Genomic DNA, 13,113 nt, shown 5'->3' with positions numbered 1-13,113 from the left:
CTTACCGATCTCTAATTTGAAGAAAGCCTGTGATAAAGGCCTCACATCCTCAACAGGCAACTTGTAGACCATCAGGGAGGAGAACCTGGAAGGAAAAGAGCGAGGCTGAACTCTAGGCTTTAGGTGTACAACCCCTGATGAATGAACATCCAAAAAGGAGCAACAGTCTGACAGGTGAGAAGTGATATCTCACTGTGGCTTTGATGTGCATTTCTCTAGAGAACCAACCAACCAAAGAAAGAACACTGAAACAGACTCATAGATACAGAGCACATTTTGCCAGTTGCCAGGTTTTTTTTTTGGGGGGGGGAGGTGTGCACAGAGGAGGATTCGGAGTTGGGTGGAAAAGGTAAAAAGATTAAGAACTACAAATGGGCAGTTAGAAAATAGTTCTGGGGATGTAAAGTATAGCATAGGAAAGATAATCAATATATTGTAATAACTATGTAGGGTGCCAGGTGGATACTGGAAATATCAGGGGATCACTTAGTAAAGTATATGACTGTCTAACCACTATGCTGTATACATGAAACGACTACAAAATAATACTGAATATAAGCAGTAATTGGAAAAAAAAATAAGACCATGATCTAGGTAAAAAGTAAATGAAAAGGAGCAACAATGGCACCAATGATTTGATTGCAGGTACACATCTGTATAGCGTTGGAAATGGCCACGGTGTGAATGCCCTTCGAACAAGAAGACAATGTACAAAGCAGGACCATTTCAAGGTTCTTAAGAAGAGGCTCTTTTTCTCGAGGCAGGAATGGGAGACAAAGGGCAGAAATCTGACCGTGCATACCCCTCTGGAAGGGCAGAAACAGATTCCTTATTATCCTTCTCTCCTAGAGAGAATCCTATTTAACTAAAGAAGACCAGGCTCACCCCCTGGCCCCATCACAAGTTATTTGGCATGGTCTAACCTACCTGAGCCTCCAGGGCCATTTATGACTTGATAATGTTCCTGATAATAAAAACACTAAGAGACACCATCAGGGAGGCTGACTGCTGCCTGGCACTGGGTGTTACACAGCTGGTCTCCTTGAATGGGCGTGGGTCACCCTCTAAAAGGACAATGCAATGAATTCGGTATGGGTACCGGTTAGTACCTGGCCCCTTCCCTTACAGAATCAGTTTGCAAATGAGCACTTTGTTCTCTTGTTCCCCTCCTGTAGTAGCCCTTGGGTTTGGGACTTCCTCTAGGAATTTTTCACAATGACCAGAAGGTTTAAAAAAAAAGCAAAAAAAAAGCATGAGAAGATAGAAAATAAAACGGAGACCTAGGTGAAACAGAGCACCGCCTGGGTTTACCGTTCCTGTCGAGCAGCCTGGGGGAAAAGCCTCAGGATTTCGCTGTGGAGGGGTTCCACGTGGGCCAGGGTCTTCACCTTCATTTCCAGCAGGTAATCCTTGCCAAATTTGCTCTTCAGGTGCTGGATGGAACCGATACATCTGGAGGGAGGAGAGAGTCAATCAAGAAAAGGGAGAGAGAAATCTACTGCTGGTGATTTTGGGCTTCTGGAGGCCAGGGCAGGGCCAGGGAGAGCCGGAGCAGCCGGCCCCTCCTGCCCCTCACAGGGGAATGTCCTTTATGCAGGGCATGCCTGGGGACCTCAGGTGGGTACTCACCTCAGCCTCCCGGACACCATGATGGCCACACGGTCACACACGGCCTCCGCCTCTGCCATGTAATGGGTGGTCAGGAGGGCGCCCCGCTCCGTGTTTCGAAAGGTGGCCCGGATGGCCTGCCTAATGTTAGAGCAAGGGAAATGTTCACTAGGGGGAATGCCAAGGTAATATGAAAAGATAAATTAAATACATTTCCATGGGCACATACGAAATAATCAGTGAATTCAGATCACACAAAGAAAGGATTTTTTATTTTATTTTTTGCAGGGGTAACAGGCATGGGAATAACCAAACTACTGGTTAGAGTGAATAATTCAGTGCATGGCTTGGGCTAAATAATGTAGAGAATGACATTGTGTAAAAAGTTTAGAAAAATGCTAAACTTCAAGAGTTTATATGAGAAGGCAGTAGGAAAAAAGATAGAAAAAGAGGAAACATATTTAAAAACATGATAATAATGACGTATACACCAAAGTGCAAAATGACAGGTTTCAAAATATATCCTAAAACAGTTAAAGAATTATTTTGTTCTAATAGAATTATGTATCTGGAAATGTCACAGAAAAACTTAATGCAGATTGATCTGGTTGAGTATAAAATTGGGCCATGCATACCCAATCTAAGATGACAATGAAATTCTTAGGTATTAATATGTGGGCTATCAGGTTCCCTCTCCCCCATATTATTGCTTTTCCTGATAATATTGAGGCCTTTCATTTGCTAAGAAAAACACTTTCACTTTGGGTTGCTCATAACATCCTCTCACCACATCTGCTGCTGCCCCTCGGGCTCCATGCCTGTGGACGGCTCGTCCAGCAGCACCACGGACGGGTTTCCCAGGATGCTCAGCATGAAGCACAGCTGGAAGGAAAGGAACAGTGCATCCAGCAGGAATCTGGGATCTGTGGGTCTCCTGAGGTAACCCCAGCTCCGCCCCTACCTTTCTCTTGATTCCCTCTGGTAAGGCCTTCACCTGGCTCTTCAGCTCCCCCTGCAGCTTGAACGCCTCCACCAACCTGAAGCAAACAGGAGTCAACCCACATGACCAGCGCACAACTGGAAGGCACATGGGAGATGTGGTGAATAAGAAGACTTATTTCACTCAGCATGATGTTCTCCAATTCTATCCAGGTTGCTGCAAATGATGAGAATTCCTTCTTTTTTATGGCAGCATAGTATTCCATTGTGTAGATGTAAGAGAAATACCACATGACCTCACTCATTTATGGATAATAAAGAACATTATAAACTGATGAACCAAAAGATAGATATAGAGACAACAAGCAGACTGTCAAATTACAGCGGAGAGAGTAGGGAGATCTGGGGGAGATAAGAGATCAACTGAAGGACTTGTATACATGCATATAAGTACAACCAATGGACACAAACTCTGGGGAGGGAGGGTATGTATGGGAGGAGGAGGCAATGTTAAAATATGTACACAGATAATAATTTAATATAAATAAATAAATAAATAAATAAATAAATAAATAAAAAGACTACAATGCAAGATGTTTAACAGGACTATTCAGAGTGATCATAAAACTGAAACTATATTTGACTGTCTAACCATGAGTCTATGTACTGAAACAAATTCAAAATAATATTGAAGGTCAACTGTAATGGAAAAGTAAAATTTTTAAAAATTCAAATTATCTTGGATACTTATGAACCTTCCATTTTTTATTTTATTTTACTTTATATATTGAGAAGAAGATGAAGGAGGGAAAGGAAGGAGGAAGGAAGAGATGGAGGGAGGGAGGAAGAAACATATATCAGTTGCCTCCTACATGCAGAGGATTGAACCCCCAACCTGGATATGTGCCCTGACGGGAATGGGGCCACAACCCTTCAGTGAATGAGACGAAGTTTCAACCAATCAAACCACACTAGCCAGGGCCCTTTCATGGTTTTTAAATTCACATTTTTAATGACTTATTTTTGTATTAAGAATAATCACTAGACTTTTTCTTCTCCAGGCTGAAAGTGAGAGACCATAATGCTGAATTGGGGTCTAGGTGAACAAGTCTTCTCCCAAACCAGTAAGTATGGAGTCATCAGTTAGCATGGTCCTTCCTTAGCTTTTTGTGACTCCATGACATCGCTCTAATAGAGGAATAGGTGTGTTTTCCCCCAGGTACCGTGTGATGGCGATGGCGGCGTCCGCTTTCCTCAGCCCTTTCACCGCTGCAAACACGTCCAGGTGCTCCCGCACCGTCAGGTTGGGCCACAGCGCGTTCTCCTGAGGGCAGTACCCCAGGAACTTGGGGGTGTCCCCTCCGCTGTTCCTTTTCAAAATTACCTACACAAAAAGTTCATTCTCACCTTCTGGCCAAAATTGTGGTGTGGTGTGGTGTATGTGGGGTGTGTGTGTGTGTGTGCGCGTGCGCGCATGTGAGCGTACTGCAATGGTGTCCTCCTCTTACACACATGGCTGCCAAGAGTACACAAGTAGCTCTGGGGAAAAGATGACAGAAACTCAATACATCAAAAGGCAGATATTTCATATCTTTCTAGCCTTCCATTCTAGTTTAGGCTTTATTACTAAGCCCATCACCGTGATTGAATTCAAGTTTGCTTATTCGTTTGTCCATTGTTTGATTTTGGACCTCTGTCCGTCATTTCACCTGACTTAGGATGGACAAACAGCCAAGTGCCTTTCATACACTATTCTAGTGTTTGCTATGGAATTTAGACAATTAATCAATTTCCCTCCAACGTATGATCTCTGTTTTCTGAATGAATACTGGATCTTGGCAATTCAATTTAACAAGTTCTCAGGACACATCAATCCACAAAACAAAGATCTCTGACCTCCAGTAAAGTGAGTGTTTGGCTTTCCTTTCCAAAATCTCACCTTTTAATGTCTCTATTTGTTCATCAATAAGAGGCATAGTATAGATAACATGCAGCTTTATTCAACACCTAACTACTCTTAAAAATTAAGGAGAGGAACTTGTATTAATTTATCCTCTTCACTCAATGCATAAATCACATTGACTAGTAGGAAAAGATCGCCTGTGCTTTTAAAGACTGTCATCAGCATGTATCGTAAAACGTCCATCAAGGCAGCACTCATGAGCACCCTTCTGCATGTGTCACTGACCTCTCCTGCGGTTGGTTTTGAGTCTCCGGTTATCATCTTAATGGTTGTGCTTTTACCAGCTCCATTGTGGCCTAACAGACCTATAACTTCACCTGAAAAAAAAAAAAAAAAAAAAAAAGGTATGCTCAATATTATAACCGCAAAGATTTACAAAAATAAAAGCACATAAGATATGAGGACTCTCACTATGTGTCAAGCTTTATGTCAAATGTGCTATGTACATTATTTCACGTATCCCACACCCACACACAAAATTGAGTGTTCTTATGTCCCTTCATTTTATGGGCGAGGAAACTAAGGTGTAAAGAGGATCAATATCTTGCCCAAGGTCATGCAGCCAGTAAGAGGCTGAGAAGGAATTGAAACAAATTTTGATTCCAGTGCCTGTTGCATTTCATTGAGTCTTTTGAGAAACGTGCTCTTTGTTATGAAGAATGAGCTACTGCAGCCTGGTGAGTTCCCTTCAGTGCGTATTTCCTGCTGTGAAATTAATGTGACTACTTAGAAAGCTGTTGTATCCTTCTTAACATAAACACGGTGTCCTTTTTGAATGTTGTTCCTTTTTGTTTGTTTTAGCAGACAAAGCACATCAGCCTATGGTGCTTTAATGTCTTCTAATGACTGTAACAGGCCATGAAACTGGCTGTGAAACAGGCTGGGTCAGAATTCTACTGCTGATGAGCTGGCTGCCTTTCTTGTTTAGCAGTGGATGTTCCCATATTTGGATGGCATTATTCCCTTCGAAAGACCTCATCTTCAGAGGTCAAGATCACCCTGCTTCCAACCTTTTCTAACACAGAAAGAGACATTTCTTGTGGCAACTTTCTTCTTCTTCTTCTTGGCAAAGCAGTTTTTCTTTTTGCCTACATATTCCTTCCGGAGGCAATTGGCGATGATGACTGGTTTCTGGAAAGACAAAGGAATAACAACATTATCACCTTGAGATGAGTGAGTGTCCCATACTCCCTCCCTCCGGCCAGATCTTTCCCAATACAAAATAGTGAATCCAACCAGTTCTCAAAACTGCCATTTTAAAGCAAACTCCCCCAATCTGCAAAAGGATATTTGCATTGTATCATCTGATTCATGCTCGTTGTTCCTCAAAAAATAGCAACAGAGACTTTCGTCTAACCAATAAGTCTGTTGAGACACACACTCATAGACACACACGCACATGCGCACACATACACTTCAGGTGAACTCTCTCCTCTGGATTGCTTTGCTCCCAAAATCTCTTTTAGGTTTTGCAATTGTTAGCCTTGCCTACCAAATCTATGACTGAAAAGTAACTTGTGTGTGTTCTTAGATCTCTGCTGGCTTTGCATATTTACTGAAATCAAGTAATGAGCTCTATGGGCAAGGATGAAAGAACTTCAAAGTGTGTGTGTGTATCCCCTTGCCCCCAAATTCAGAATAGATAGTTGCCCACTTTATCTGACAGACAGTAGTATATGATGAAGGGTATTGCTAGTAGTTCTACCTCATCAGAGTCCGGGATGGTCACAGCATTCGCTGTTCTCATTCTTTCCATCTGAACATCTTCATCTTCCCCTTCCGGTTCCTCTGGATTTGGAAGAAATTTACTGCTTCTTGGTGAAATTCTAAAATCAGAGCAGGTTTCCAGTTGAACAACTTGTAACAGAAATAATGAACTTTGTGTAAACTGCTATCAATTATTTGCATAGACTGAGTAACTTTGAGACCACATGATCTCCATGCTTCTGTGCTGTTCCCTGTGCCTTGCAGACAGCCTACTTTCCAGCAGTGATTCAAATGATAGTGCTTTCACACCATGCTTGCTTTTGGTCTAAGTTTCATTCTCCATGTTGGCTGTGACTTCTTTTATAAATAATAAAAGTACTCACAGTCTGATAGGGTTGATAAAGGAATCTAGGGACTGTAATTTTGACACAGATATTTTGGAATTCTGAAGGCTTTGTGAGAAGAACGGATCAAAACATTTGGAATCAGGGATGTGTCCCAGAGATCCTAAGATATGGAATCACCAGTTTCTGAGCACTTTCACATCTTGGGAATGTGTATCAGAATCACTCTTTCCTAACTATTACCAATCTAACCCTTTCCTTCATCATCCCCACTGCTGATTACTGCTGATTCCTGTCTCTTTCCCTCATGCCATCCCAAATGGCTGCAGTCAGTAGATTTCCTAAACCATGATTGTCATCCTGTCACTCTCCTGCTCTACTGCCTACATTAGACTTGAGCTTCAGTCATATTTTTTGAGTTAGGCAAAGTTTTCAAAACATACCTGTCTCTTTCTGATTGCATAATCTATAAAACCTTCCCAATGGTTCCCTATTCCAAGACACTCCACTATCTAGCTTAATTTTAATTTCCTATTAACCTCCAACACAAAGCTTCAAGTTTATTCCAATAGCCTTCATGAACTTATAGGGTGGTGGCATTTATTCCAATTTTTGTCCTTTTGTTCAGACTCCTCTTCCTTCCTGGATTGGCTACACTTATCCAATTACTTATCTACATTTAGCCATTATTTTTAAATGCTATCTCTTTCTTCTAGAACATTAGTGAAATTATGGTTTGCCTTATTTTTTTCAGTGTCTTATGTGTGCTAGGGTAGCTTCTCTTGCTATATTATAAGCTCATTAACATGAAATTATAATTTGTATACAACACAGTCCCTTAAAAATAATCCTGTACAGTACTTTTTACTCAACCAATTGAAGCCTATTAAAATGTATTTAACAAGGAATATTAAAATAAAACACGAATATTTCAACCTGAATATAGGATCCTTTCTCATCAGTTTCTTCCTAAAGTTTGTTTCCAGACACCGTAGAATGAAAAGGAAAATGAAAGATTGAAGGTAAGGCTAGAGGAAGGGAAAAAAAAAATCAAAATTAGCATCACCATGAAAAACAACAATTTCAATATGAGACATGACTTAAAGAGTTTGATCATGTATAGGTAGATATGATAACATTTTCACAAGATTGAGAAATTGTGTTTAATATTCTATGAGAGAGCATGGCACAAGTAGGAGTACACTGATACTCACTCTGTTCATGCCAGTGAGAGTTTGGGTTTCATACTCAGCCTCAGACGAATATTATAAAATTAGTGGTCCAGAATTTGTAGCCTCTGTTGGTGTGTGTGTGTGTGTGTGTGTGTGTGTGTGTGTGTGTTCAAATGTGTAAAGTGCCAAATTTTCAAGCACTAAAATTAAAATTTTAATTTAGTGCAAAGCATACAAATGCATCCCCCTCATGCAAGAACATTTAAATGGAAATGTCTTCTTACTATCAGCAATGCCAGATAAATTAGATACTGTTCTGCTTCTCCTAAATATTCCATCGAGTCAGGAGAAATCTGTAAAGCAAGAAAAAGGTGTATTTAGATCAACATCTATCTGTGGATGACTCTCATCTCACTTAAGACAATTTAAAGCCCATTACATGACCTTGCCAGCCTTCTATGTGATTCTTGCTCATGCACCAGATAAAAGTCAATTTCTGACTGTGCAGCATGTCCTCCTTGCTTCTAAAGTCACTTGGTGACCTGTTACCCTGTGCCTGTGCTGTAGGCTACAATGCTTTTATACTTTATATTTTAACACTGCGAGTTAGCAGGATTTGCCCTGCTAGGAGGAACTCAGTGGTGCTGATGTACATCCTTATATATGGGTGTTCTATCTCATTAAGGAGAGTGTCTGAGAATAGATCCTGGCACACAACAGTCCCTTTTTGATCTTTAAATTTTGGAGTTCAAGACCAAGTCCATGGACTGTCTTTTCATTCTACTTAAACTTAATCTGTAGGTAATATCACCTAGTTCCATGGCCTTAAATATAACTTACATGCTGAGGAATCTCAAATGTTTAGCTTTACGTCCCCCAAAATCCTCAAAACATTGCACACTGAATATCAGACTCATAATTTAATTGGATACTTGATATTTCCCATTGCATGTCTATGAGGAGCCTTAGACTTGATATGTCCAAAATACCATAAGAAAGGCATCTTATTGGCCTCTCAGTTAGGTCATTTGTTCCTAGGAGTGAGGGTTATGAGAACTATGAAGTTCTACTACTGTGGAGTTGCCTTTGACCTTCATAAATCAAGGCAGGCTTTCCTATTGAATGAGAACATGATTCTTGCCTGTGGTAAGTGAATTGACTTTCGGAAGACAGAGACCTAAAACCTTATACAATTGAAAACTCTAACTACATTTTTACAATATTCAAGGCTGCCTTCAGTGGCCACACATTTCATGATCAAGGGACAAGAGTGAAATTCTTACCTGTGAGACAATTAATAGAGAGCCAATCAGTGTGAAAGGTGGTATCAATAGGGTGCAGGTTAACAGCCCTAGAAATCTATAATGATTTATTTCAGTAGAAACTATCGAGAAGATGGTGACCTAAAATAGAAACACAGTGTAGTTTCACTAAAGTGCAACAATCTGAACTTTTTGATGCTTTGCAAGAGAGTAGAGCTTCATCTTGTAAATGTTCTTATTTTCTATTTCCATCTCAACTTCCCAAGCCAGTACTGCCATTTTATTTTTTCTTCTTCTGCAACACAGAGAATTCTGCCTTGCATTGTCACAATTCTGATCTGGATGGAGTATGAACTTTTTAAGACACAGCAGGGTTTCTCAAATTCAATGTACATACAAACCAGCAGGAGTTTTTACTAAATTTAGATTCTGAGAAAGGATCCATTTATTACAGAACACTCCACATTCTGCATTTTTTTCCATCGCCCAGTGGGTCAGAGACACCCCTTTTCGTTTTTGGCATACCAGCTATTCATTTCATAGCTGCTTAGCATTTCTTTGAATGGATGTGCAAGAATGTAATAATTTTAGAATGATGCTCCAATTTCTCTGCTCCTATAAATGCTGGGCAACATAAACTTTTGTATATTTACATTTATAATCTTTAAGGAAGATTTCTGAGAAGTATGTGCACTTAAATTTTCCATAGTTACTAACAGATTATTTTTCCAAAAGATGGTGACAGTCTATTCTCCTATAGACCATGAGTTTCAGTACACATCATGCCATATTACTGAGACAGCACATTATATTAATGATTATAGGTGTCTTCATTTTACTGCTGATATTAGGTGAATAACTACATAATTTACCATTTAATATGATATTGGTTTTTGGTAATTTGTGTTTCTTATATTTATATTTTCATCTTGCTCAGCTTTTAAAAAAATGTATTGTATGGGCCCTAGCTGGCTTGGCTCAGGGGATAGAGCATTGGCCTGCAGACTAAAGGGTCCCTGGTTCAATTCTAGTCAAGGGCACATGCCCAGGTTTCAAGATCGATGCCTAGTAGGGGACATGCAGGAGGCAGCCAATCAATGGTTTTCTCTCATCATTGATGTTTCTCTCTCTCTGAGTGTCTCTCTCCCTTCCTCTCGGAAACCAATACAAATATATATATTTTAAAAAAGGAGTTGTACAGTATTTTCTTAACAAAGGCAGTTTTCTTCTTTTAGTTTTACAGCTGCTAATACTGAGCCATCAGTTTATTCCGAAATAAATCACACCTGAGTATTTATTATTATTTTTTAAAAATTTACTTCTGGGTTGCTTGGGCATCTTTTTATTTAGAGAGCTATCCTTAATTTTTCTGATTAAATTTCTCAGGGATTTTCTTTTTAACTATATCTTCTACAGGATTGTTATTAAAGTTATGCTAGCTTTACAAAAGGAACCATTAAATTTGAGAATTTTTCTATATAAATATGACCAAACCATGATTCGCAAAGTTATCTAATATTCACACGTTTCACAGAGTTCAGTGACCCTTACTCATGCTTTTATAGTAATTTTTATTTTGTTGAATTCTTTATTTTGATTTATTTCTTGGTTGGATGAATTTCATCTTTAAGTGGCACATCTTTTTTTCTAGCATTATGGAGATATAATTGACAAATAAGAGTTTGTAAGTTTAGGATGTACAATATGATCAATTGTCACATTTATATATTGGGAACAGATTACCAAAATCATGTTCACTAACACATCCTTCACTACACATAATTACCATTTTGTCATCGTTGTTATAGTGGGAACATTTGAAGTCTACTTTCATAACCCCTTTCAAATATATAATATTGTGAACAATAATCATTATACCGTACATCAGATCCCCAGAACTTGTTCATCTTATCACCCTCAGCCCCTGGTAACTAGCATTTGACTCTGTTTCTATGAATATCTACGTGATTCCACTTTTATTAAGTTCAGAAACCGGATACATGAATCTATGGTGCACTTTCCATATGTAGGTCACACTGTTCAATAATGTTTTATTTTAAAAGGATCATGTTGGTATTATATGGAGAATAATTTACAGGAGGCAAAAGTAGAAAGCGGGAGACCAGTTACACGTCTGTTGCAATACTGCAGTAGAGAGAGATGCTGAAAGCTTAGACAATGAGAGTGACAGTGACATGGAGACACACCACACAGACTTGAGAAATGTTGAGTCTTAGGGTCATATGAATGGATTGAATCTGAGGAGAAACAGAGAGGAATCGAAGATAAGTCTACATTTCTGGTATGAGCAATTATCTGGGGAGAGTGCACTGTAGTAAAGTCAGATATGAAAAGACAAAAAAAGAACAGGATTGAGGAAAGGATTATATTTTAGAAATGTGATCCTTGAGGTGTCTTTTAAATATTCAAGTAAAATTGTAAGTGAACTATTGAAGGGAGAAGTCTATAGCTCCAGGGACAGGCTACACTTGGAGACATGTTTGAGGTCCTACTTTATAAATGGTGCACACTCTCACATACAGTATCTTATATATGCCTATGACTATCTTATTTAGAATTTTCTAGAGAGCAACATTAATTTACCAATCTGGTTAGTATAAAGATTAAAATATACAATCTTAAAATTATATAAACTGGCTTAAAAACAAAACAAAACAATGTGCACTGTATGCTTACTTACAATTAAGAAGAAAAATGACCAAAGGCCACTATTTTTTCTCCCATTGCAAAAAATGAATGAAATCACATATGTCAAGATAATAAGAGATGTGGCATATCCAATACTACACAGGATCTGAAAAGAGAAGATTAAGTTGAATAAGGTAAACACGATCTAGGAAAGTATTCATATTTAAACCCCAACTTTCCAAGCTATGCACTAGCAGAAGTAAGGTGAAGTCCTTTGGTTTAAGATAAATAATGTTACCACATCCATTAAAAATAATCTAGCCCTCTGCTTCATCTAGTCTACCCTTGATGCTTTCGATTGAGGGAGGGTATGTATGGGAGGAAGGGGGGCAAAAAAAATCAATAAAATATATTTTAAAAAAATAATCTCGCCCTAACCAGTTAGGCTCAGTGGATAGAGTGTGGGCCTGTGGACTGAAGGCTCCCAGTTTCGATTCTGGTCAAGGGCATGTACCTTGGTTGCAGGCACATCCCCAGTACGAGGTGTACAGGAGGCAGTTGATTGTTGTTTCTCTCTCATTGATGTTTCTAACTCTCTATCCCTCTCCCTTCCTCTCTGTAAAAATCAATAAAATATATTTTCTTAAAAATCTAATAAACCATTTCCTAATGTTTGCCACTTACCTGAATTAACAAGTTTTGGATTATAACTATCATTTCTTCTGGGTGAAATATGTAATCCGTTATTTGCATCACAAGGAGGATCAAGAAGTACAGTGGGACATCCACCAATGCCTGCCCGAACCAGTAAGCGGAAGGGTGGAGACCTGAGATCTGGAGCTGAGAGTGAGCTTTTTTCTGGTTAAAAAAAATGAAGTCATCAAAGGTACTGATTGTTCAGGCCGAGAAATTACAACTATGTAGTCACAAACGTCCTATGTTCCTTCTATATGTTATGCTGACTTAGTAAATGGGTTTCACGTGCCACACTCCTGCTTCTGGGCTATTAATAATGCTGTAAATCACATGACCACTTCATTATATAAAGGGAAAATGCACTTATGTATCTAGCTTACATTCCAACACAGAATGACTAGCCATTGTCTGAATGAGAAAATACCTGTTCCTTTCCTTCCAAAGCTACTCCTCCCTTTGACATCTTGAAGACTTGCTAATTGTACAAATAAACAAAAGATGTAGGGTTACAATTCCCTATAAGATAGATAAATTGTATACTGGATGTCAATAGTGCATTTATAATTGGCTTTTTATTTGTGGCCTAAGAAATGATCATCTCACTGGTTGATTTCATTAAAAATGGCTTCTTTAGGTTGGCCTAAGAAGTCTCCCATTAAAATGTTACACTCCCTGTCTTGAAGCAAACCATACTTTTCATTCATGTAAGTGAAAAGTAGTAGTGGCTTTTGATATTGTGGACCACACTATAAGCTGTATTTTGTTGCGGTGAT

General features: G+C 39.0%; 1 protein-coding gene across 5 annotated transcripts in view; it reads right to left on the bottom strand.

The window, feature by feature from the left end:
- ABCA9 (ATP binding cassette subfamily A member 9) overlaps positions 1-13,113 on the bottom strand; it is a 153,042-nt gene that overhangs the window by 57,678 nt on the left and 82,251 nt on the right. For 2 of the 5 annotated variants that reach the window (XM_036407699.2, XM_036407700.1), the window contains exons 23-36: positions 12,329-12,502; positions 11,697-11,810; positions 9,017-9,136; positions 8,018-8,086; positions 7,498-7,589; positions 6,216-6,336; positions 5,521-5,641; positions 4,736-4,827; positions 3,771-3,931; positions 2,570-2,645; positions 2,396-2,490; positions 1,630-1,749; positions 1,312-1,452; positions 6-85 (exon numbers count right to left, since the gene is read on the bottom strand). The exons of 2 other annotated variants lie outside the window; for them this stretch is intronic. In XM_036407699.2, the coding sequence (XP_036263592.1) occupies positions 6-85; positions 1,312-1,452; positions 1,630-1,749; positions 2,396-2,490; positions 2,570-2,645; positions 3,771-3,931; positions 4,736-4,827; positions 5,521-5,641; positions 6,216-6,336; positions 7,498-7,589; positions 8,018-8,086; positions 9,017-9,136; positions 11,697-11,810; positions 12,329-12,502 (1,576 nt within the window). The remainder of the gene's footprint in view (positions 1-5; positions 86-1,311; positions 1,453-1,629; positions 1,750-2,395; positions 2,491-2,569; positions 2,646-3,770; positions 3,932-4,735; positions 4,828-5,520; positions 5,642-6,215; positions 6,337-7,497; positions 7,590-8,017; positions 8,087-9,016; positions 9,137-11,696; positions 11,811-12,328; positions 12,503-13,113) is intronic. One more of the 5 variants, XR_004982632.2, reaches the window with a different exon arrangement.

This window comes from Pipistrellus kuhlii, unplaced genomic scaffold, assembly GCF_014108245.1.
Source record: "Pipistrellus kuhlii isolate mPipKuh1 unplaced genomic scaffold, mPipKuh1.p scaffold_m20_p_37, whole genome shotgun sequence".
NCBI lineage: Eukaryota > Metazoa > Chordata > Mammalia > Chiroptera > Vespertilionidae > Pipistrellus > Pipistrellus kuhlii.
This window is presented reverse-complemented; position numbering and strand designations above follow the sequence as displayed.